We start from the raw sequence: 21,589 nt of genomic DNA, 5'->3' as shown, positions 1-21,589 counted from the left end.
CAGATAAGCGTTTAATGATAAACACTTATGCGACTCTGGAGGAGAGTAGTCTACTGTGTTCTTCATTTATTCCTGCAGATGGAATGCAGCATTACAGTTCAGTTGCTGAATCTAAACACATTTTGCCATTAATTCTTCTGATGCACCAGCTTCATCTACAGTTACATGAGGTCAAATATCTTTAACACTAATTTACTCCAGCATGACTTTTGTTGTCGTTATTCATTAAACGAAGTAACCACCTGTTTATTATTATTTTATATTTATATATTAAAATATATTAAATTTATATTTATTTATATATTATATTTATATATCAGTCTACAACTTCCTCGTAAGGGGGTGTCGAGAGACAGGAGACCTTTTCTCCATTAACACCAGCGACAGGACCCGCGGGAACGGGGTTAAGCTGAGGCAGGGGAAATTTAGGCTTGACATAAGGAGGGGGTTCTTCACAGAGAGAGTGGTTGCACACTGGAACAGGCTCCCCAGGGAAGTGGTCACTGCACCGAGCCTGTCTGAATTTAAGAAGAAACTGGACTGTGCACTTAGTCACATGGTCTGAACTTTTGGGTAGACCTGTGCGGTGTCAAGAGTTGGACTTGATGATCCTTAAGGGTCCCTTCCAACTCAGGATATTCTATGATTCTATGATTTTTTTCAAGCAAAGATTAACACCTCTTTAAAATTAAGTCTGAAAGAGGCAGCTCTGCCCCTGCAACTGACAAGTCAAAAAGGAAAACTCCCACTTCTGGCAAGACAGAGGAAAAAGACCAGAAATCCTAGAACAGGAAATTACTCTTGCAAGTAGGAGTAATCAGAAGCTGGTAAAGATAGTATCACATCTTAACAGCAGGACCAGAGATAGCCATTGAATCCAGAATCTATTGGAGCATCAGAGAAAGTCTGCATAAACAACTAGAGTCACTTGCAAAGCACTGGTAATGACATAGTAATAGCATATATTCCTTCCTGTCTCAAGTCACCAGGGAGACTTCTAAAACAACATCATGAATGTCAACTCCACGGAGGCTTCACAGTAAACTAATGGTTCCTAAAACTTGCAGCAAGATTTACAAAAGCCAATTTTGAGGCGTTAAAGCAGGAGTTTTGGTACAGACAGAAATAAAAGTTTATGTAAATGTTTCTCAGCTCAACACCAGACCTCACTCCTCAGATTCCTTAAGTCAGATCACCTGACAAGGGACTGGTGTGTTAGCTTCATGTAACAACAAACTCCCCACCCAGCCGCTCCCTCCTTCCCCTTGCTCAGCAGGGGGCAATACAAAACAAGACAAACGAATGATTTCTTATTCTAGTGTCAAGATAAAAAAATGGAGGCTGTTTACCAATTCCTGCTGTGGGTAAATTATTTGATTGCCAATTCAAATATGTTAGGATAATGAAATGGGGCCTGTGGTCAGCACACAGCAGTTCATCTCTCACTTCCCTCTCGCTTTCCCTGCTTGGCCATGGCTCCCAGGGCCTGTGGTGAGCTTCACCACAGGGCAGCCCCCACCCTGTCCTCACACAAGAGCCCAGTAGCCCCCTGCCAGCACCTTGACACATCAGCCCTGTCCAGGTGACAAAACCAACACTTAACGCTCATACTTTAAGCGCAATCAGTGGAGACCAGCCGCCTGGCACCCTGAATAAAAACAACTCAAGCTACGGTTTCCCTGGATCACCAACTAACCCCCTCATAAAACAGATCCCGTCTTGTCCTTGGGGTGTGCTGTGCACAGCTCCAGCTGTTCCTTGTCACAGATAAACACACCCAAACACCACGCCAGCAGTGCCACATGCTCAGGCCCTCTTCCATGAGGCCTTCCATTACACCTCTGCTGGACGTAGCCTGTGCTGCACCGACAGGGCCCCTGCTCTCAGTACCAAAGATGTCCTACAACAACCCTGCCGGTGCTGCAGGGAACTGCAAGCACTGTTCCTTACATTCAGATTTTTCATGCCTAAATCACATTGTGCTAGCCCGTAACGGAACCAAGCGTCCTCAATAAAAGCCTCTCTCTCTACTTGAACTATCACAGCCTAGTACGTATTTCTACTGTTTAAAAATATACCCATAAAAAAATCCACCTGATATCCTAAGAAACTAATCTCCCACATAAAGATTAAAACACTGCAAGGAAATAATTTCATATGATTTTTACCCCTTTTTTCTCCCCATCCCAGAGATGTTTTCAGACTCATGGCTTCATCGTATCTACACCAGTTGCTGGCATCATTTCATCGTAACTTTAGAGGCATAGATCCTCACTGCTGAGAACAGTAAAAAAAAAAATAAATTAATTTGAGCAAATAAATTTTGTTTCAAAATGAAACTGAAATTAAAACAGATTAGACAACAACTTTGCAGAAGAAGCATTTTTCCTCAACAAACATAACAGCTGATTAATGTTCTCAGTTGGTGGCTATCTTTTCTACCCACCAGTAAGTCTCTATCCAGAAAGCTTTCTGATCAGGCTCACCATGAAATTCTAGTAACAGAAAATCTGGGAGAAGAGTGGTTTGTTCCCTCCCCCCCACAGCAGCATTAGCTTTCCCTTTGGATAGAGTACCCAGTCACAGCCGAACACTCAAACACATGATATGAGCCATTGCAACAGACAGGGACAGGCTATTAGCCTGGACAGAAAATTGACTCAATTCAACAGAATGATGTGTTAGTTAAATCAAAGCTAAAGCTCCAGCAAATTAAGAAAACATGGGCAAAATCTTGGTTCTGCTCAATTCAATAAAGCATCTTCTATTCCTTGCAGCTAGGATTTCTCACAAGATTATCTGGCTCGAGACAACTATTGTGTCAAAAGGCACTAATGATATAGTTTATTAAGATGTACAAGAACTGTCTGTATTAGTTTGGCTTACATTAATCTAACTGTAACCACATATCTGCGCTGAAATACCATTTTTCTCTCCTACAACAAGATTGGATTTTTTTTCCCCGTCCTACCTTTTTCAGTAAAAAGCCCTTTAAATCACATCTCTCAGGATGACAGTAGCAGCTGGAACTTGTAATAGAACTGGAAATTAATCCCTAAACATGTAAATATAAGCTTATATAAATCTCCAAACAAACAAAAAAAAGACTCAAATTTCATTGTAGATGCTCCCAGTGCAAACAGCACTAGCAACGCCAAAATGGAATTTTAATTAAAAAAATACAATACTATAACAGTCATTTGTTGAGATAACATTTTATGATACAATAGAAGAAACAGTTAAAACAGAAACACAAAATACTTGGAAGTTTTACAATGCAGCTATCAACTTTGTTGTTAAAATGTCATTGAAATTAGCAATACAAATAAAGTGAAAAGCTTAAGATAAAGTGCTTTTCAGTAATATGTTCCGTTAAACCACGCAGTTCTCAATATCAGCCAGATCAACTCTGCACCAAGGAAAATGGTGTTAAACCTTTGAACTCCTATTTGCAGGGTAGAAAACTTCACTACGAGACATTTCTATAAATTTGAACTAAAAAATGCAAAGAAAATCACAGAGGTAATCACAGGCAAAAATTGCTGCTGTTGCTTCCCAGCGTTATTCAAAGGTAATGCACAGGGGAATGTTTGCATGACTGACTGAGGCAAAATCTGATTTCACTCATGCTGTTTCACCCAGACCTAGCTCTCTGAAATCAGTATTTTATTTAATATATATACTAATATAAACAAGAGTGCTCATAATTCCTGGCTGTCAGGGCAAGTTCAGAATCTTTCTCTGTAATTACATCAAGAGTATATCATACACAGTAAAATAAATAACAAAGAGTATGTCACAAGCCAGCATCAGAATGCCTTACCCAACTGTAAATATTACACAGAAGGACCGGTGTACTTCCAAATTATCCATGAATATCAATGAATCATTTTCATTGACAATTATGTGTAAACAAAATACAAAATCTACTAGGGAAAGCAAGGGATGACAGAAAAGCATCAACATTTCACAGGCAATCAAAGGATTCAAACCAAACTTAACTGGAGTTGTAAATTACGTATTTCAAAGCCTTGCTTGTGGGATCAGATCACAGTATACCATTCTAGATCCCAGTTTTTTTGTGTTTTTTTTTTGTTGTTTGTTTGTTTTTCCCAGTCCCACAATCATAAGGAACTTTTGATTTTACACAGTTTCAGTTGGACACACTGATAGCAATGTTTATTTATTTTTTAGAATTTTATTGATTTCGACTTTGTAATACTGGCTTTCCACAGTATTTAATCCACTCAAATTCCGAAGAATTTGAGAGTAGGTGAAAGGATAAAGGAGAGCAAAAAAAAGTTTTGTATAGCACTTTTTCAACTTCTACCTTTTTCAGGAGGAATAATGCAGTTTACAGGGAAGGACACTGGCCTTTAAATTTGTACCCAAAAATTAACTTGTAAAAATAGCACATTAGTTATACATGCATTGTTAGTTTCTATTAACTTCCTGTTAACAAAATCCAGACATGCATGAAATCTAAATCATGATTTCTTCGGAACCAATTCTGGCTGGCTTTCACATACTTTGCAAAACAGAATTGCATCTCAGTCTGCATTTTTCCTGAACTCAGATACGAAGTTTCTCTGTCCTCAGAGCTGCATAGAGCATATCTTATAAACAGCGTTAGACCCATGTAAGATTCCTAAGCTGTCCAAAGGAACTGTACACGCTCTCCATAGTTCTTGTCTTCTGGCATTCCAAAGAGTACAGTCCAGCAGAGTGCCAGGAACCAGACAGAATAAACAGACCATGTATACCAACAGTTGTTTGGTATACCTAAATCAGAGGGCAAGCAAGCCCCAAATTAGCTGAGGAAGAAAAGTGTTTTTCTGGAAATCACAGTGAGATTGTTTTCCAAAATTTCACTCCTTTTCTTTATAAAATATATTATATTTTCTTGACCATTATTCCAACATAATAATCAAAATTATTTTCCCCCTCCCTCACTTCAACACTTAAAGTAGAAAACTACTTTAAATGGCTCATTCAGTTATGATATAAAGAGAACATTTTTTTCCCCTTCTGAAAACCTGTGTTATGCTACTGTCCGCTTCCCAACACAGAATGCCCAGTAATCTCAGAGCTGAATAAGGAAAGGTGCTTTTTCAAATTCCTTTTTGAAGCCGGTTGATCACAGAACTTTACTTCAATGTTGCCATCGCTGAATGCCTCCCTCCTTGCCTCATCTGAGTCAGTGGGATCTCTTTGAGAAACGCTTGCCTTTTGCTGCCTCATAGAAATCCCTGAATTTCCAAGTTGCCTGGTTGGTGACACATTTTCTTTGACAATGCAGAAGCAGATGGCAGACAGGAAATTTTTCTTGAAGTTTTCATTCATGAAAGCATACACAATAGGGTTGCAAATAGAATTGAAGAATCCTACAATTTGAACGATTGCAAAGATCATTTTGACTGTTACATCATCATACTCATTTTCAAAGTTACCTGGAAAGGAAAAGGAAGTATGCTATAAGCACAGAATGACATAAATATCCACTGTTTAGTCTATATACATATCCAGTATGGCATTAGAAGTTTCTGTTTAATGTCTACAAAAAACCTTGCTAGAGGCCTTTAATATTATCAACAGGATTTCATCAGCAAGGAAAGAACACAATCTACAACACAGCCCTGCTTTGTATATACATCAGGAAGAACAGAGTAGTCCAAAATAAGCAATTTATTAGCCAAAAAACTTGCTTAGCGGCAAAGCAACAGAAAACTTCTATTTCCTAAATATAGGCCTCGTTTATTTTTCTTCTGGCTCTGCATTTCACATCCTTCTCCAACATATAAGTATTGTAACACCACAACACCAATCCCTGTCTTGCCACCAACTATTCATGTCTTCTTCATCTTTGCTGGCACGGATCATCTCATAGTATAAAAAAAAAAAAAAAAAAAAAAAAACCTATCTTCTTGGTCATATCTCACTCTTAATTACTGAGATCACATTGAATTCCTTGAATTCAAATAGTTGGCTACCAAACTTGGAATAAGTACACAGCAGAATAAAGGCCATGCAGCAGCTGAAATAATCCACCAAATTGGCAGTGAAAAAAGCAAAGTATTATACTGAGCCCCATTCATGTATCATTACAGGCAACCCTATCACGGGACAAGTCAAACAATTCTAATAGCCACAGCTTTGTATTTTTTATTCTTCCCACATATAGACATGATTTGGTTCTGCTAAGTGGCTACAGAACTGCTAACTTACCTACAATCTCATCTCCAAGAGAAGGCAACTAAATGGCTGCTGCATTTTCAGAGTACAACAGCCACTGCTGCAGTAGGCATTGCCAGCTGCAGTCCCACATCCTGTCACAGTACCCAGGTAGGAGATAGGAAGTGAACTGTGCAAGACTTGAGCAAATTTAGGCAAATAGTGAAGAGGGCAGATAACAGGAGTGTATTTCAAAACTACTGTCCAACCAAGAGCACTGAGGAAGTTCAGATGGATTATAAATAATAAGAAAGGGATATTATCATAACATCAGAATGGCTTGGGTTGGAAGGGACCTTAAAGATCATGTAGTTCCAACCCCCCTACCATGGGCAGGGACGCTACCCACTAGATCAGGTTGCCCAGGGCCTCATCCAACCTGGCCTTGAACACCTCCAGAGATGGGGCATCCACAACCTCTGTGGGCAACCTGTTCCAGTGCCTCACCATTATCACCGTGATGTCCAGTATTTATATTTCTAACATGCCTACCTCATTAAAACCAGGCCAAGTGAAAGGATAAATATTTCACAGCAGTTGAACTCAAAGTAGTATGATAATTTATGTAGATGCAAATAGAAGTCTTCATGTATCAAATTTAAATTTAATTTCAAAAGTTACATGTTCAAGGGTTTTTCTACTTGCAAAGAACTTTTACCTTCCAGCCTGGTACTTTTGACCTTTCAGCAAATTAGGGAGGATGACAGACAGAAAGAAAATGAATCTACAGAGACAGGCTTGCCATCCTAATATTCAAGTCTTGCTATTTCTGGAGTCTCGTTATGAACAGTAAACCTCCTTTTCAGAACTGGATTATGTGCTGTACTAGTTCAGAAAACAATGGCAACCTTCTCTTTTAGAATATAAATTCTAAAAGAGCTGGAAGAGAGTTTGGGTTCCCTCCCAACCTTCCTGCAACAAAGTCAGGTTTACAGTAAGAGATAAGGATCATGTTTGTTTTTTTTTGTTTGTTTGTTTTTTAAAAACATACACAGCAGGAAAGAGGGGATATGGCTGACACACAAGTATATCTCAGATAAAAGGTATTTCCCAAACACATCTGATAAGAGGTTTTTTGAAATGTACTTACATTTTGTGTGAGCACGGCAGAACATTCTATCCCTCAGACTTCAGAATAATTCATCTGCTGTTGATTACGCACCTCCATTACAAGACAGTGATTCAGGATTTATAAGCACACCATTAACCTGTGCTAACAGACAGTATTTTATAGCCGAATGCTGCAGCAGCGCTAGCTTTTCATAATCTGTAGTTCCATTATCAGAAAAGAGAAAAAGCACACTAGGAAAGACTTCATTATATGACACATTGCAGATACTCACTGTATTCTATCATCATGTGGATCACATGGAAAGGGGCCCAACAGACTGCAAAGAGAAACACCACTGTCACCATCATAACAATTGCTCGCTTCTTCTTCCTGAAATTGCATCAAGACATTCCATACTGAATCACTATGAATTGATCTGTGGTTTACATATGTTTCACTGAGTGAAACACGCAAACATGTCTGATGATTGCAGATGCAAACAAAACCCTGGAAGATGCTCAGAAGCACGTCATTCCCTTTGAATAAGAACTGTGGTAGCACATAAAACTAGTAAATAAATAACGCCTGTTATTTCCTTGTCAGGAAAGCAAGGCATTTCCATAGCAGCAGCAAGCAATGGCATGAGCCTGTCTTGCAATGCATTTTCATTCTATTCAAGCAGATGTAATTCCAACAGTAACAGATGGGTTAAAAGCCATGAAATTCCATTAATAGCTCCAAAAACAAGAGTTCAGTCCTAGAACTGGGAGCACTGCCATACGTGCAGCACCTGATTATACGAAGAATTTGAGAGTAGGTGAAGCTATGCCTGCAACATTCAGCCTTTATTGATAAGTAAAATGCTGGAATTGAGAGCAAGAAATACTCTCCCTTGCCTGTACCAGAATGCCTCACAAGCTCAATGTACCCATGAATTTATCATTTTTCTCCAAATGATATATTATTCATATAACCACACTTCTAGATCCCGAGACAGAAATCTCACTTGAGCTAAAGTAACGCAGTTACAGAATCCTCCCACTACGTGGGACATTCACTAAGCCAGGGAGTAGCCCAAAGCTCACATCATCTTAACTCATATAAGACTGCATCCTCTTTCAGTTCCGACTGATAAATATATCTGCTTTCTTGGGTACCCTATTAGACAAATGTCTAAGGAATCATCACTTACAAGCAGCTTGAAGCTATTTCTTACAGTACATGTTTAAGGTGATATGCTCCTCAATGAATTGACCTGTTAGAGGTTTCTAGCACATCATTCAATGGATCAATTTGCCAAATTAAAGGCAAAAATGAGAAGTAATATGAAGGGCAGCCCATATGTAGTGCTCATTAGCAAACATGTTATAAATGTAAACAAACCTACAAAAATCAGTAATTATCAGTGAACAAAATTCGTAACTTTTCAGATAGAGAGCTACTATCCAAGTAGTCTCACACAAACAAATGAGAGAACATTCAAAAACTCTTTCGAAGTTATAACAAGATTGACTGTGTGAAAGTAGGTTTAAAGTGAGTTCTGATTCCCCCTCACACACACACACCAGTTTAACTTATAAGATCATAAAGCAGTACTTACAGTCTTAGAGTTCTATAAAGAACTTTCCATAGAATGTAAGGAAATAACCTACCAACATTTTTCCAAGTTACTTTCTAACTCATGACCTACATCTTTTAAAAAGAAGGATTTTATGATGAAGGATATCGGATTTATTGAGAGCTTGACATTTAAGGTATGGTAATTCTACATTTTGATGAAAACCATTTAAGTTGCATTAATATGGGCATTTTGTTTAAATAACTAGCTAGCTTTAAAAATACAGGCTATGCCTGCTGAATTCCCCACAAATAAAATGGGCTTCTTTGCACTGGTTCTCAAAACCTGTCCATAAAAATAGCTTTCTAGAAGTCAAAATGCCGATTGTATTTTATTTTACAAACCTTGATATTTTAGACATTTCATTCCCATGAATGGTTTGAAGAACAGAAGCATCTCCCACTCGTTTCTTAATCCATAGTTCATAACCAATTTTAGTGTACAAAAAAAGCATCAATATCAGTGGAAGAAGAAAGAGTATAACAAGAATAAAGGTGGTATATATCTTCTGATAAATTGGACTGGCCCATTCCTCCAGGCAGCAAACATAGACTTTTTCATACAAGAAGTCATATTTAACCTGTAACAAGCATAAAGGAGTCACTACAGTAATTATCCCAAGGGTAAAAAAAAAAATTAACAAATTAAAAAAAAAATAAGGCATTATTGAAATATTCTTGGTTCTTAATAGAAGAACTGAAATTCAACAGAAAGACCTTTTAAAGTGAGAAAATTCTTCCAACCACTTCTCCACACTAAGTGTTGTATTGACCCACGTTGACAAAAGAAATATGAGGAGATGTTACACTCCTCAAAACTTTTTTACACCAGGATTTTCAAAGGAAGTCTCAGCTACATCTTTTGTGAATACGTGTACAGACACTTCACATATTCAACTTTTTAGAATAAATTTGTAGCATTCAGACTCAAAAGCAACAGATTCTGGCAAGTCTTTTTCTGTTTTGTTTTTCCAGAAGTGTACAGTAACTCCTTAAACTATAACGGGCAGTTGATTACACTTTAAACTAGATACAGTTCTTCAAAATCTTGCAGGAGACATCATCATCCTGAAACATCAATCTAAATCCTACATTACTGAGTCAGCACACTTCAAGAAAAAGAAAAAAAAGGAAGCTACAGTGCAAACCCCAGATACAATCAGTGCTCTTTGACCTCATGATTGTAGACATGACTAGTCCCTGCTGGCAGTCCATTTTGTAGTGCATGCAAGTCCAAATTATTCATCTTTATGCTGGCACATAAAACAAAAGCTCCGTTTCTGTTATTCCCCTCTTACATTTCTCAAGAGCTTATTCAATCTCATTGCTAAAGGTGCAAAAAGATCCAGGAAGGACTGAGTTGAAAATACAAATTCCCATTTCACCAAACATACCTCAAGCCGTTGAACATGCCACATAGGTGACCCAACAATAACTGCCAGCAACCAGACTATGCCTGTAAACAAATATTTTTTTTAATACTCTGTACAACAAGGAGCGTAAGTTTTGGTATGAACAGTTTAACAGCTTCATCTTTAAAAACCATGCAAAATACACTATTTAATAGTGATTTTCAGTGAGGCCATCAGTCAACATTCATATCTATAACAGCAAGATCTTCTGTTATCAGTTTCTCTTCTCTCAAAATACCTTCATTTATCAGTACGTACGTACAAATTTGTGTCAGCACAATTATCTATATTCTTTGTGTTACAATGGAAGGATCATTTGCAATTGCGACATTCCTTTAGCAGTGCTTGCACATTTTGAACCTCTCTTAAAAAAAAAGAAGAGGCTTACCAAGCATCGTGAAAGCTCTTTTATTGGTGTACTGCCACTTCATTTTTAGTGGATGCACAATTCCCTGATGTCTTTCCACAGCAATGCAAGTCATTGTAAGAATCTCAGTTACAATAGCAGTGGATTGAACAAATGGTACCATCTTGCACGCGAAGGCACCTGCAATAGTCAGAAAGTGAAACATGCAACTATTGTGGCTCAAGAAAAAATACTAATAAGTCTACTGTTATACAAAGTGATATCATGCAAAAGAACAAAATAGCATTTCCACATATACATGTATATATAAACAGTTAAACTGCTAAGTCTCCTATTTAAACAATTCATCAAATGCAGCTTCCAGTAGTCATTCTTCCATTGTGCATACTACACCCATAAGAACAAGAGTTCTAAGGACATATTAATGCCTACTGTTATTCCCACTCTACTCTGCACTGGTACAGCCTCACCTCAAGCACTATGTGTGGTTCTGGGTACCACAATATAAGAAGGACATAAAACTATTAAAGAGTGCCCAAAGGAAGGCTACAAGATGGTGAAGGGCCTGGAGAGGAAGGTGTGTGAGGAGCAGCTGAGGTCCCTTGGTTTGCTCAGCCCCGAGCAGAGCAAGCTGAGGGGAGGCCTCATGGCGGCCTGTAGCTCCCTCAGGAGGGGAGCGGAGGGGCAGGCGCTGAGCTCTGCTCTCTGGGGACAGCGACAGGACCCGAGGGAACGGCATGGAGCTGGGACAGGGGAGGGTCAGGCTGGGGGTTAGGGAAAGGCTCTGCACCCAGAGGGTGGTTGAGCACTGGGACAGGCTCCCCAGGGCAGTGGTCATGGCACTGAGGAGCGTTAGGACAATGCCCTCAGACACTGGGTCTGATTTTAGGGTGGTCCTGTGTGGAGCCAGGAGTTGGACTTACATGATCCTTGTGGTTCCCTTCCAACTTAGGTTATGCTATGACCAAGTCTTCCACCGTTTACTGTCAAATGTTACAGGGATACTATCTTTTACCTTGGCAGATTACCCTTTAGATTTTACAAGGTCTTAGAGTCACTTGTTTAGAAGTTGACTTTTTCCTGCTGTTGGAAATACATTTCTTCTGCTCATTTAAATACCACTCTATTTGTACACTTTGGCACTTAACACAACCTTCTGCTGAGTGTTATATTAGAGAAGTCCTCTGCTATGCATAACTTAAGAGAAAAATTCAACCTCTTCATCATTTTTCTATTCTCCAAATCACCTTTCTTCCCCCCAATTAACTCACTATGTTGATGACAATGTTGAAATCCAGTGAGATGCTGTATTTATGCAGCATCATGCATTTATTCTCCATTACTCACACTCAAGTCCAGCCATCTCAGAAACTGTGTTTAAATAAGTCTTCAACAAAAATCTTATGTTAACACCTTTCCCAGCCTGTTCCTTGTTCACTCATTTTCTGTCCATATCTGAACCTTAGATCATTTTGAGTATCTGCATTCCTACAGTTCTCTTACATGCTTACAGTTCAGTGCTCCTGGAGCAGCTGTCAATATTTCCCTTTACATCATCATTATTTACACCTTACCCAGATACACTCCATAAACTCATAGTAGAACTGGATCAGATAACCATTCGTCTAAGTTAATTTTTAAGATTCTACAGGCACCTTCTGCAAGAAAAGCACAGGGAACATTAAGAACACAAAATGGAAGCCATCAAAACTCAGTCCTGCTCTCCATAAAGGGAACAAGGACCAGGTAAACTTCTGTCTAGAAGGAACTGGTTTGCCACTGGTTTGATCAATCCTAACTAGGAAGGGGAAAAAATCACTTTCTGTAGCTCAAAAAAGGGAAAGGGAAGACGGGATAAATGGATGGTAGTCAAGGACCTTTGAAATACATAATCAGCACCAGCACAACAGTCAACATGCTCAAAGATCTGTCTTAAAATAGAATTAAAAATATATACCACACAGCCCAATTTCAAACTATTCAACTGAAATTTTAGCATGGTCAGCAGGAACTGTATAGAAGGCTGTACGTCTGCTTCTCACCACAGTTTCTGACCTAGAACGTATTTTGTCAGGGAGCTGGCAAGAACAAAGTAAGCACAAAGTCAGCCTCCCACAAAACACGGTCATCACGGTCATTATCTGACTAACTTGGCATCTTATTTGTTTCTCATCAAACCCAGTATGATGTGGGATGCATTACACATGTAAGCTCCTGACAAAAAAATAAAAATATTTAAATTTTGCTTTTCTGCTCATGTAGTTTTTTAAGTGTACAATCTTCTCTTTCAATAAATGAGTCCAAGTTTGAGTGATGGAGCTGTAGCAGAAAGCCTTTCATCACATGCTGTTTTTCATAGCCTGAAAGAAGTCAAATAGTTGAGTCCATGTGAACTATACTCCATTGTAGGGGTTTGACTGTAATACAAGATTCCTTCACTGAAGTCCCAGACTTTCATTGCCTTTACTGATATGTTCCCATATTCTGCCCAATAACAGTCAAAGAGCACAGACTACCATTATGCCATTCATTTAATCTCCAAGAAAAAAGGCTGCAAAAATTCCTCACTTCTCAACTCTGAAGGCAAATTCCCCAAAAGTGACTAACTAATGTATAAGTAACTGGTAAAAAGGTAGTAAAAGGAAGAGTCTGCATAGTATCTGTAGATTAAGCCTTCTGAGCTAAATGAAGAGAGGCATCACCACTTCCAGAATCATGAAACAAAAGGATGCTTTTCATCGCAGGTGAAGTTGGCTGAAATAGACACTTGCTCAGTCACACCTACACATCTCAGTTCCTTAATGGGTTGAACTTTTGTGGCCAAGGAAAAACAACAGCCATACATGTTTTGTAAGCAAAAAACAAGAAAATTTCAAAAGGACATTAATGAAAAGCTATTCAAAAAGCCTCTATGTATCAATAGTAAGAACAGTATTTCAACCTCCCTGAAGCTCCTCATGCAACGTAGGCCAGCATCTCTGAATATCAACTTGCATTAATGTTACCACATCACTTTAGGGGAATTGTTTGCCTTGAATTGTCACTCACTACACAAGTTCCTATCTTCTGAAATTCTGAGGCATTCCAGTGTTTCATGTGTAAAACTTCACCAAACTTCATCTGACCTCAGACTTGAGATCCAGCTCCATCATCCTTAATTATATCTGAATTGGTTCCAATCCTTTTTCAGCCCTCTGCTGAACGCTGCCATTTATAAATACCCTGGACTTGGAGTCTGAAACTCAACACAGTGTTGTGGATACTAAACACAACCTTGCCTATGTTAACAGGTGAGGTAGTTTTTATGGGATCTAAGCCTTCCCCAAACACAGATGATGCATCTCTTCTTCCTTCCCCTTTAGTAAGGGAAGGCTGTAATCACTGAACAAGAGAACTGCAGAAAAAGGGCCCTAGAATCCTTGCTTCCAACCTTAAGAAGAAAGCCCTGCCAGTAGGGCTCCAGATATCCTGGAAGGGCAACAGCTTCAGGCCCACTCTCTGAAATGGACATAAATTACTAAAGCCACCTTCAGTGCCAAGTGAAGGAATTTAAGAGAAGCTCCATCATTCGCTATTTCCAAGCTGAGCGGGTTGCTCTGTTATTTCTAAACCTTTAAGTTCGAACTCCCGCAGCCTTTAAATCATTGAAAACAAAGCACAAAAGTTATTGTCTGTCTTGTCTTCCAAAGACAAGAAGTGCGATTAAGAGCAGAAAAATAGCTCCATGAATGTATTATGGTAATGGGCTAAAATTAGATTTCTTCTATCGGGCTTCAAAGTGATAGATCGCCTGGTAAATGCAAGACATAGGATTAAAGAGGGAAAAACTTCAAAACAGAAAATCATCTTCTATTGACTGCTTCTGTGCAGCTCATCTTTGATATAAAGAAATTTGTAGCTTATTTGCAGGAAAAAAAAAAAAAAAAGAAAAAAGGCATTTTTCCTCTTCTTCTCCATTCCTTGACCCCCTCCCACCCCACCTACTCCTTAGGTTCTTCTTCACTTGCAGGGGGAGCTGTGTCTATGTTCAACCCTTCAGAACAGAGCTTTGCTTCAGTTATTTTGCAAACCATGAAGTGGTTTCAGGAATCTGGTATGTAGTGAAAAGAACCTGACAAATATCCTTCAAGGACTTTCTAAAGGCCATTAAATTTATTTATTTTTAAAGAGAAACTTGCTGAGAAAGTATCTCCTTTTTATGCCTGCTCATTTTCCACTTAAGTGTCATACTCCCCCCATACAGAAACATGACTTTTTGGAATATTTTAAAATATTCATATTTAAGATGTGATAAAGTATTAAAACGTTTAACTTTCTACAAAGTAAGTCTTTCAGCAAAGACCTCCAATAGATCACTACTTAAGAAGGCACCGAAGCATTTAATACCAACCATTTCCAATGAAAAAAAGAAAACTTACAGGGGATTACTGGGAATGAAAATAACTAATTGCTTCTCCTTTGCAAGCAGCTAAGACGCTCCCAAAAGTATTCCTCATGCACTGCCAAAAACTGTATGGTTTATTCAATCAATTATTAGAGTTTTCCCCAATGACAACATATTCAGAAGGCTGCAAATATGAACAGTATGCCCTTAAGCAATTCTTCGCATCTTCATTATCAGATGTTGTCTCTGTATCTCTAAGTTTGCCATTTTATCACCACTGTTTGGAACATCTGTTTATTTTTCTTTTATTAGGGTAACAAAGGCAAAATTCTAAAACCATTCTGGTAAAAGTTGAATAGCAGCTTCCTCTGTTAAAGTGTTATTGACCAAGCCCTTGGACTGAAAAATCTCTCTCTCAACTTCCAAAACAGTTCTCTCCAGCTTCCTTGATGCAAGCAAGGTTTGAATTTTTATTTTTTTTAACTTCGGGGCAGAAAACAAGTCAGTTGCAATAATACAGCTTGTATCCTTGAAGGTCCTTCATACTAGATTGGGCATGGCACTGTATTATACTGATTCTTGGGTATACAGGTATCTTGTATCTTTAGTAGTTTGCTATCTGTGACGCACAAGCCTCTCACCTGTGCCCTGTAAAGAATAATGAACATTATGCACTGCTCTGCCCCAAACAACATACGAGCGTAGCACACAATAATGGAAGATCTGTGGTTATTTATACCTCACTGTTTAAGGTCAAGTACAGCAGACAAGACGTAAGGGTTTGGTTTGAGCCCACACAATTAGAGCAGGTACCTTGAACAGCCCACATTTCTTTACCAATACGTGGTATAGTCCACGCCATCCCCTCTGTGCTGTGATTTTAAAGTGTGCACGCAACGTGGGCTAGCTGGCCAAGGAATTCTGTCTCCACTGTCCACACTCCTTCCCCAAAAAAGCTCGCGTTCAGCTTTGCCCACGGTTTGACAAAGCCACCAAAACAGGCATCACAGCCTTCGGGCAAACTCAGATCAGCAAAACAAAGCAATCAATGAGTGAAAACAAATACCAATGTGCAAGGATGCAGGAGAGCTCTGCAGCAACGCACTGCTGTTAGAACACCAGACCACCAAAGGGCACTATGCCATTTGCAGCTGTAGCAGAAACAGCGAGCAGTACAGCTGAGGGGGTGGCAGGGAGCAGAACAGGACACAGTAAACAGTCTCCAGACAAGGCAGAGGTTGTCAGGTACTTCTGCCAAGAATATAACAACCACCCCAGATAAAACACTAACCAATCCATCCACATTCTTCAACTTGCTTGCTTTCTCTGCCTGATTAATGCAACAACAAACATTTTACATCAATCATTGTGTTGAATATTGATCCACGACTTGCAGAAATTCCCTGTGCTAAACATACAAGTTTTCTTCTATCAGCATTCTTTTGCTGCTTTTGTCAGATGTCATCCTGCCAGTATATTATACTTTTAAAAAATCCTGAACCCATTATTTCCTTTACTGAGGTATTCACTGGATAACCTGTTCTCAAACTATCTTCTTCCAGAATTGTATTCCTACCTCTACTTATAAGCACATCTGTGAAAGTAAACAATAGTAGTGACAGAATGAACGCAAAGGCAGGATTTCAATGAAACAGAGAACTAAAATCATCTTGCTCTCACGGACGCAGACAACCCAAAGACATAACCTCTTACGCTGCAGGAGACTGATGAAGAGTGTTCTTGCGTCTCTGACTTGATTTATACCAAGTCTAGACACAACTTAAATTGAAAAGTTTAAAAAAAAAAAAAAAAAAAAAAAAAAAGCTTAAAAAAAGATATCCAGTTATTGGAAGCTCATCTCCAGTTTTACTGCCTAGTGTTAACCCTAACAGCATGTCAGCAGAGTTTGAGAGCGTATGGAAACTGTCCGGCATCAAGGAACATTCCAGAAGCGAGCCAGGGAGAACAAGGTCCTGAAACAACACTGAAAATAAGAAATGAGAGCTTAGAGATCCCTATGAACATCAGACAAAAGGTCGAGTGATTTTATTGATGATGATTTTGTCAGAAGGGAATGTTTATGCATTCTCATGCAGAAACTTTGTAAGGTAGCGTACTGCTTGACAGATGTTCGGTGCAGAAAGCACCCTCAGTGCAGAACCAGCTACGACACACCACTCGGTTTTCAGCCAAATTTTTAGAGATGAGGAAACTGTTGTGCCAAGGAGCAACTGAGGTGCCTAAGAAGACCTTTACTGCTTCTTTAGATGTACTCAGGAAGCAAGGCAGCTATACATAATGGGCAGATAAGACAGCAACAGGCAGAAGACAAACCTCTCCTGCATAGTGCCTAGAGTCCAGAAAAGATACACGAGGTCATCTTGAATGCTGCAGTGTTTTATAGTGTTTCAGGTGACCCAATACTCCCCAGGCGATAGGAAAAAACAGCCTTCAACACCAGTTTTAAGAAGACACATCCTGTCTGATAAGATGCAAAATTCACGAGCAAGATGCAGCACACGTATTAGGTCTATGGTAATGTCATGTTTTGACTTTATCTTTTGCTGGGGCTATTATATTTATACAACATGAGAAGTAATATTCCAGTTGCTGCAGGCAGTTCTGCAAAGATATCACTGTTACTCAGCTAACCAATCCGTTTCAGAAAATAAAGCAACTCTTAGATATTTGGCCCAGACAAAAGCCCAAATTGACACTTAACAGGGCAGCTATCAGCATGACCACAGGACCTCTACTGCTATCTCCCACCTGTGATCATAACTGAGCAAAATCCTCAAATCACTCCAGTTTGCACCAAGATCACCTTTGCTGCATGCACCAATTCAATTCTTATTCAAGTTCCACTCTCATCCTCTTCCTACAAATTATACCAACGATCACTTATGCCAAAGCCACAATTTTAATTTTCTTCCACAGGATCTTCTGCATTGCTGAGAGATTAGTTTGCAGAATTTCTATGTAAAGGTCATCTAGACATTACATCCTTTTTATTTGCAAAGTATAAATAAGAAATTGAATCTTATACCATCACTTTAAGAGTCTCATGCTGTTATACAGATTTGTAACGGATTGCAGAATTGAAAATGATACGGATTCACCCATTTTCAGTCAAGATGGAGCTGGTCCCAGTTACTGCATATGTGGAGCTAGCAGCTATGTTAGCACTGCACGATCACCAGGCAAAACAAGCTGCACGTTCAGTTTGTTGAAACTCCAGGTGCTAAACTGTAAGTGAAGTTAAGTGTGTTAATGAACATACTGTGGAAGAAGTCGTGTCAGTGCCTTTCACATCTCTGCTGGAAATTAATTACCTTCTGGTAAGTGTAACAGTAGAAATCTTATGTTTCTAAAGAATTTCGACAAACACAATCTATTACAGAGGAGTGATTCCACCATTCAGTTTGACTCACTTCACATTGCCAGCTATCAACGTTTTCCCTGGAGTCCTACTGTAAACTAAGCACAGCTGGACGCCTTTTGGGTGAAAGTGTTTCACCTCTCACTTTAGAAGGAAAGGTAATTATTCCTTCCTGATAGCATCCCATTATGGAGATAACATTGAATGGCTTAAAAGTTAACAGCTACTTTAAAGCTGTGGCTGTTCTTACCTCTGCATATTCTCTATCTCATCCTAGAGCAAATGTAGTTCTGCCCTCACTTCTGCTCTGTTGTGCCCCTTTGAAGGGGAAAGGAAGATAAAGAAACACAAACAGCTGCACACAGGCATGGAAATAAAAGGACCAATTCCAACTCAAAAGTAAGTACATAACATACTTGTGTCTCAGCACACCTCAACTAGTACAGATGCTTGTTTTAGTGATACGAGTGCAGCTAGAACAAGAAGTGAAGTGGCTCTAAATGCTCAGCAACCCAGAGCTATTTCACGCATCAAATGACTCACTACATACCACTTTGTCCAGCAGGAATATACTGCATAGTCAAAGCAGCTTTTTCTTAACAGAGCCGGAGCTTGCACTACTCAGAGCAGCTTGCATTAAGGTGGATGAGATAAAGCCTCCTCAGACTAGGAAATGGAAGGCAAAAGGAAAATTACACCTTTAAAGCAAGTAAGGAAAAGAGTCCTCCCAGTCTGGCAGGCTCTGATTTGCAGTATAACTGTAATCACCATTCATGCTTCACAGTGTGAGCCTCAAGAATCAGGCACCCCTGGGACACCTTCAATTTACATCTCATTTCCCTGAGTTTTGCTTCACTCCCTGCCCACCCACTGAAGGGCAAGATTCATCAATTATCCTACTTATTATGCCCTGCCAATACCACATTAGTTAAATCCAGTTATATTACCGGGACCATAAAGGTTGAAATCAAAGTCAATGGGACTATGAATCCATTTGCACTTAAAAAGCTCCAGCACTGCAAAGAAGGTAGGCAAAAAGTACAGTAAAATCCACACAATGGCACACTTCAAAATATCCAAGTGCTGAATATCCGAAGATATTTGTTGCAACCATGCCATTTCTACACTCACTACTTGTAGATTTCGTCAAGCATCAGGTAACATAAGATGAAGGGAAATATACATGCTTCACTCACACTGTTCCACATGCCTCTGCAATATCTGTTACAATTCACCTCAGGTGGAGGCTTCATCGGACCCCGCTTTTAGATGGCTCTTGGTCAGATGCACGGCCTGAGGCTGACAGACTGTCATCCCCAATACAAGGGAGGGGAATCACAACTCTAATCTTGGGGGAAAGACAACTCTAACCTTTAGGGAAAGCTACCCAATTTAGTCCTTTCACTCAAACGTGGGACCTCCTGATGCCTGCAACAACTTTCTGCTGTGTTCATCTGCAAGGAGAACTTGAACAGTCAAAATGAAGGCACAGCAGTATAGCTATAAAACTACTTAAGTTGGATTTACTATCATTTGCACCTGTGGTTTCATATTCATCCCTTCTCCCAGACAGTTCCTGGCTTTGAGACAAAAGTAAAGCCGACTTCTCCTTGCGTTAGGTGTCTGGGTGCATTTCAAATCCCCTCTGACCAATTCCCACCCCGCACTCGAGTCCATCAGATGCGCTGGAATTCAGCCTCAGTGCTCGGGAGGTAACCTCTGCTATCTCCCAACAGGAGCACCACAGGAAGCCTGGAAACTGCAATTTAACAACATCACTTCACAAACAATCTTTTTTTCCTGCAAACATTTCAATTTGCAGCCACGCGAGACCTTGTCTGCTCCTTGCTGCAAAGCCATCCCTTTTATTTTTCCACTTACAATGGCCCTAAGGCCAAGAAAAGGACGAGAAACACCCTCTTGCTAACGTTACTTCACCTTTGCCTTTATGTTACTTTAATTCTTTGGATCTGGGATGCATTTTATTTTTTAGAAAAGGTGTTTTCTGGTTATCATAAAGGTCCTTTATAATGGTGGGAATACAACATAATTCCTAGGATAAGAGGATGCGTTGAAACTAATACATCACTTTATCGCTTCGAGATAAACCCTGTGCATTTCCTCGCTCCCTCGTTTCTCCACAGACACAGCCTTCTCCCCACCAGAGGCTGCAGAGCTCGGACTCCAAGTTTAGAGCAAAAAAGCCACCTCGGGAGCGCCTCACGCAGCCCCCCACGACCTGTGCACAGCCCCTTACCCACACACCGGCACCCCCGGGGGCAAGCAGCTCCGGGCAGCCCCGGGCTACCCCAGGGAAGGCATTTTTGGCGAGGAGAGCCCGAGGGGAGCCCGTCCCGTCCCGTCCCGTCCCGCGGCGGCACGCACCGCCCAGCCAGTTGGAGGAGATGTTCTGCAGCATGGTGAAGGGCACGCAGAAGAAGGCGATGAGGAGGTCGCTGAGCGCCAGGGAGCAGATGAAGATGTTGGTGACCGTCCTCATGGCGCGGCTGCGGGTGACCACGTAGAGCACCAGGCAGTTGCCGAACAGCGCCAGGGCGAAGATGAGCGCGCAGACGAGGACGAAGGCGGCCTTAGCGCGCCGGGGCAGCTCGGGGATGTAGACGAGCGGCCGCAGCCCGTACAGGGCGATGAACTGCTCCCGCGTCACGTTGTTGTCCCGCAGGAGCTGCGCGAACTGCTCCGGGGTGATGTTCAGGGACCGCATGGCGACACCTTCTTCACCTCCCACCCGCCCTCCTCCCAGCCCCTCAGCGCGCCCGGCCGGCCGGCCGCACGAAACCCTCCCCGTCCGCAGCGGCGGAGCCCCCGCCCCGCCGCGGCCACCGCTCCGCCCGGCGGCAAACTTTGAGGCGGCGGCGGCCTCAGGCCGGGGCGGGGGGAGCGGCGGCGGCCAATCAGCGCGCAGCGCGGGACCGCCCCGCTAACGGCCCCGCCGCTCTGTGAGGGGCGGCCGTTGGGCGGCGCCGCGGCCGCGAAGGGGCAGCCCCCGGCCCGGTGCTCCTCGTCCCCCGTACGTGGTGTGGAGGGCGAGTGCTCCAGGCTTTGGTCCCAAAATTCAGGCAGCCCCTTTCACCTGGCCCTATAGCCCTGCCACATTGGCCAGAAAAGCTCACTTTTCAGTCCCCAA

At 40.9% G+C, this 21,589-nt stretch overlaps 1 protein-coding gene across 4 annotated transcripts; it reads right to left on the bottom strand.

Annotated features, from left to right (window-relative positions):
* Positions 1 to 2,526: 2,526 nt before the first annotated feature.
* Positions 2,527 to 21,246, bottom strand: QRFPR (pyroglutamylated RFamide peptide receptor). Of its 4 annotated transcripts, XR_005265643.2 has the most exons (7): positions 20,827 to 21,246; positions 10,700 to 10,858; positions 10,294 to 10,355; positions 9,245 to 9,480; positions 7,575 to 7,672; positions 7,322 to 7,444; positions 5,310 to 5,450 (listed from the first exon to the last, which is right to left on the bottom strand). XR_005265643.2 is itself a non-coding variant. In XM_027456880.3 (6 exons), the coding sequence occupies exons 1-6, from the start codon at positions 21,164 to 21,166 to the stop codon at positions 5,047 to 5,049; spliced, it is 1,299 nt and encodes a 432-aa protein (XP_027312681.2). In that variant the 5' UTR covers positions 21,167 to 21,244; the 3' UTR covers positions 2,527 to 5,046. The 4 variants fall into 4 exon arrangements, 3 of the variants coding, with proteins under 3 accessions (XP_027312681.2, XP_038034753.1, XP_038034752.1); XM_027456880.3 differs by lacking the exon at positions 7,322 to 7,444 and having other exon boundaries at positions 2,527 to 5,450; positions 20,827 to 21,244; XM_038178825.2 differs by lacking the exon at positions 7,322 to 7,444 and having other exon boundaries at positions 7,575 to 7,619.
* Between the last annotated feature and the right edge of the window lie 343 nt (positions 21,247 to 21,589).

This window comes from Anas platyrhynchos, chromosome 4 (assembly GCF_047663525.1).
Source record: "Anas platyrhynchos isolate ZD024472 breed Pekin duck chromosome 4, IASCAAS_PekinDuck_T2T, whole genome shotgun sequence".
NCBI classification, from domain to species: domain Eukaryota; kingdom Metazoa; phylum Chordata; class Aves; order Anseriformes; family Anatidae; genus Anas; species Anas platyrhynchos.
This window is presented reverse-complemented; position numbering and strand designations above follow the sequence as displayed.

Coding starts and splice junctions, on each gene's coding strand:
- QRFPR (XM_027456880.3), bottom strand. CDS start 21,166: ATGCGGTCCCTGAACATCACCCCGGAGCAGTTCGCGCAGCTCCTGCGG. Junction 10,859..20,826: donor CTCCTCCAACTGGCTGGGCG/GTGCGTGCCGCC, acceptor TGACTATTGCAG/GTGCCTTCGCGTGCAAGATG. Junction 10,356..10,699: donor AAGAGCTTTCACGATGCTTG/GTAAGCCTCTTC, acceptor ATTTGTTTACAG/GCATAGTCTGGTTGCTGGCA.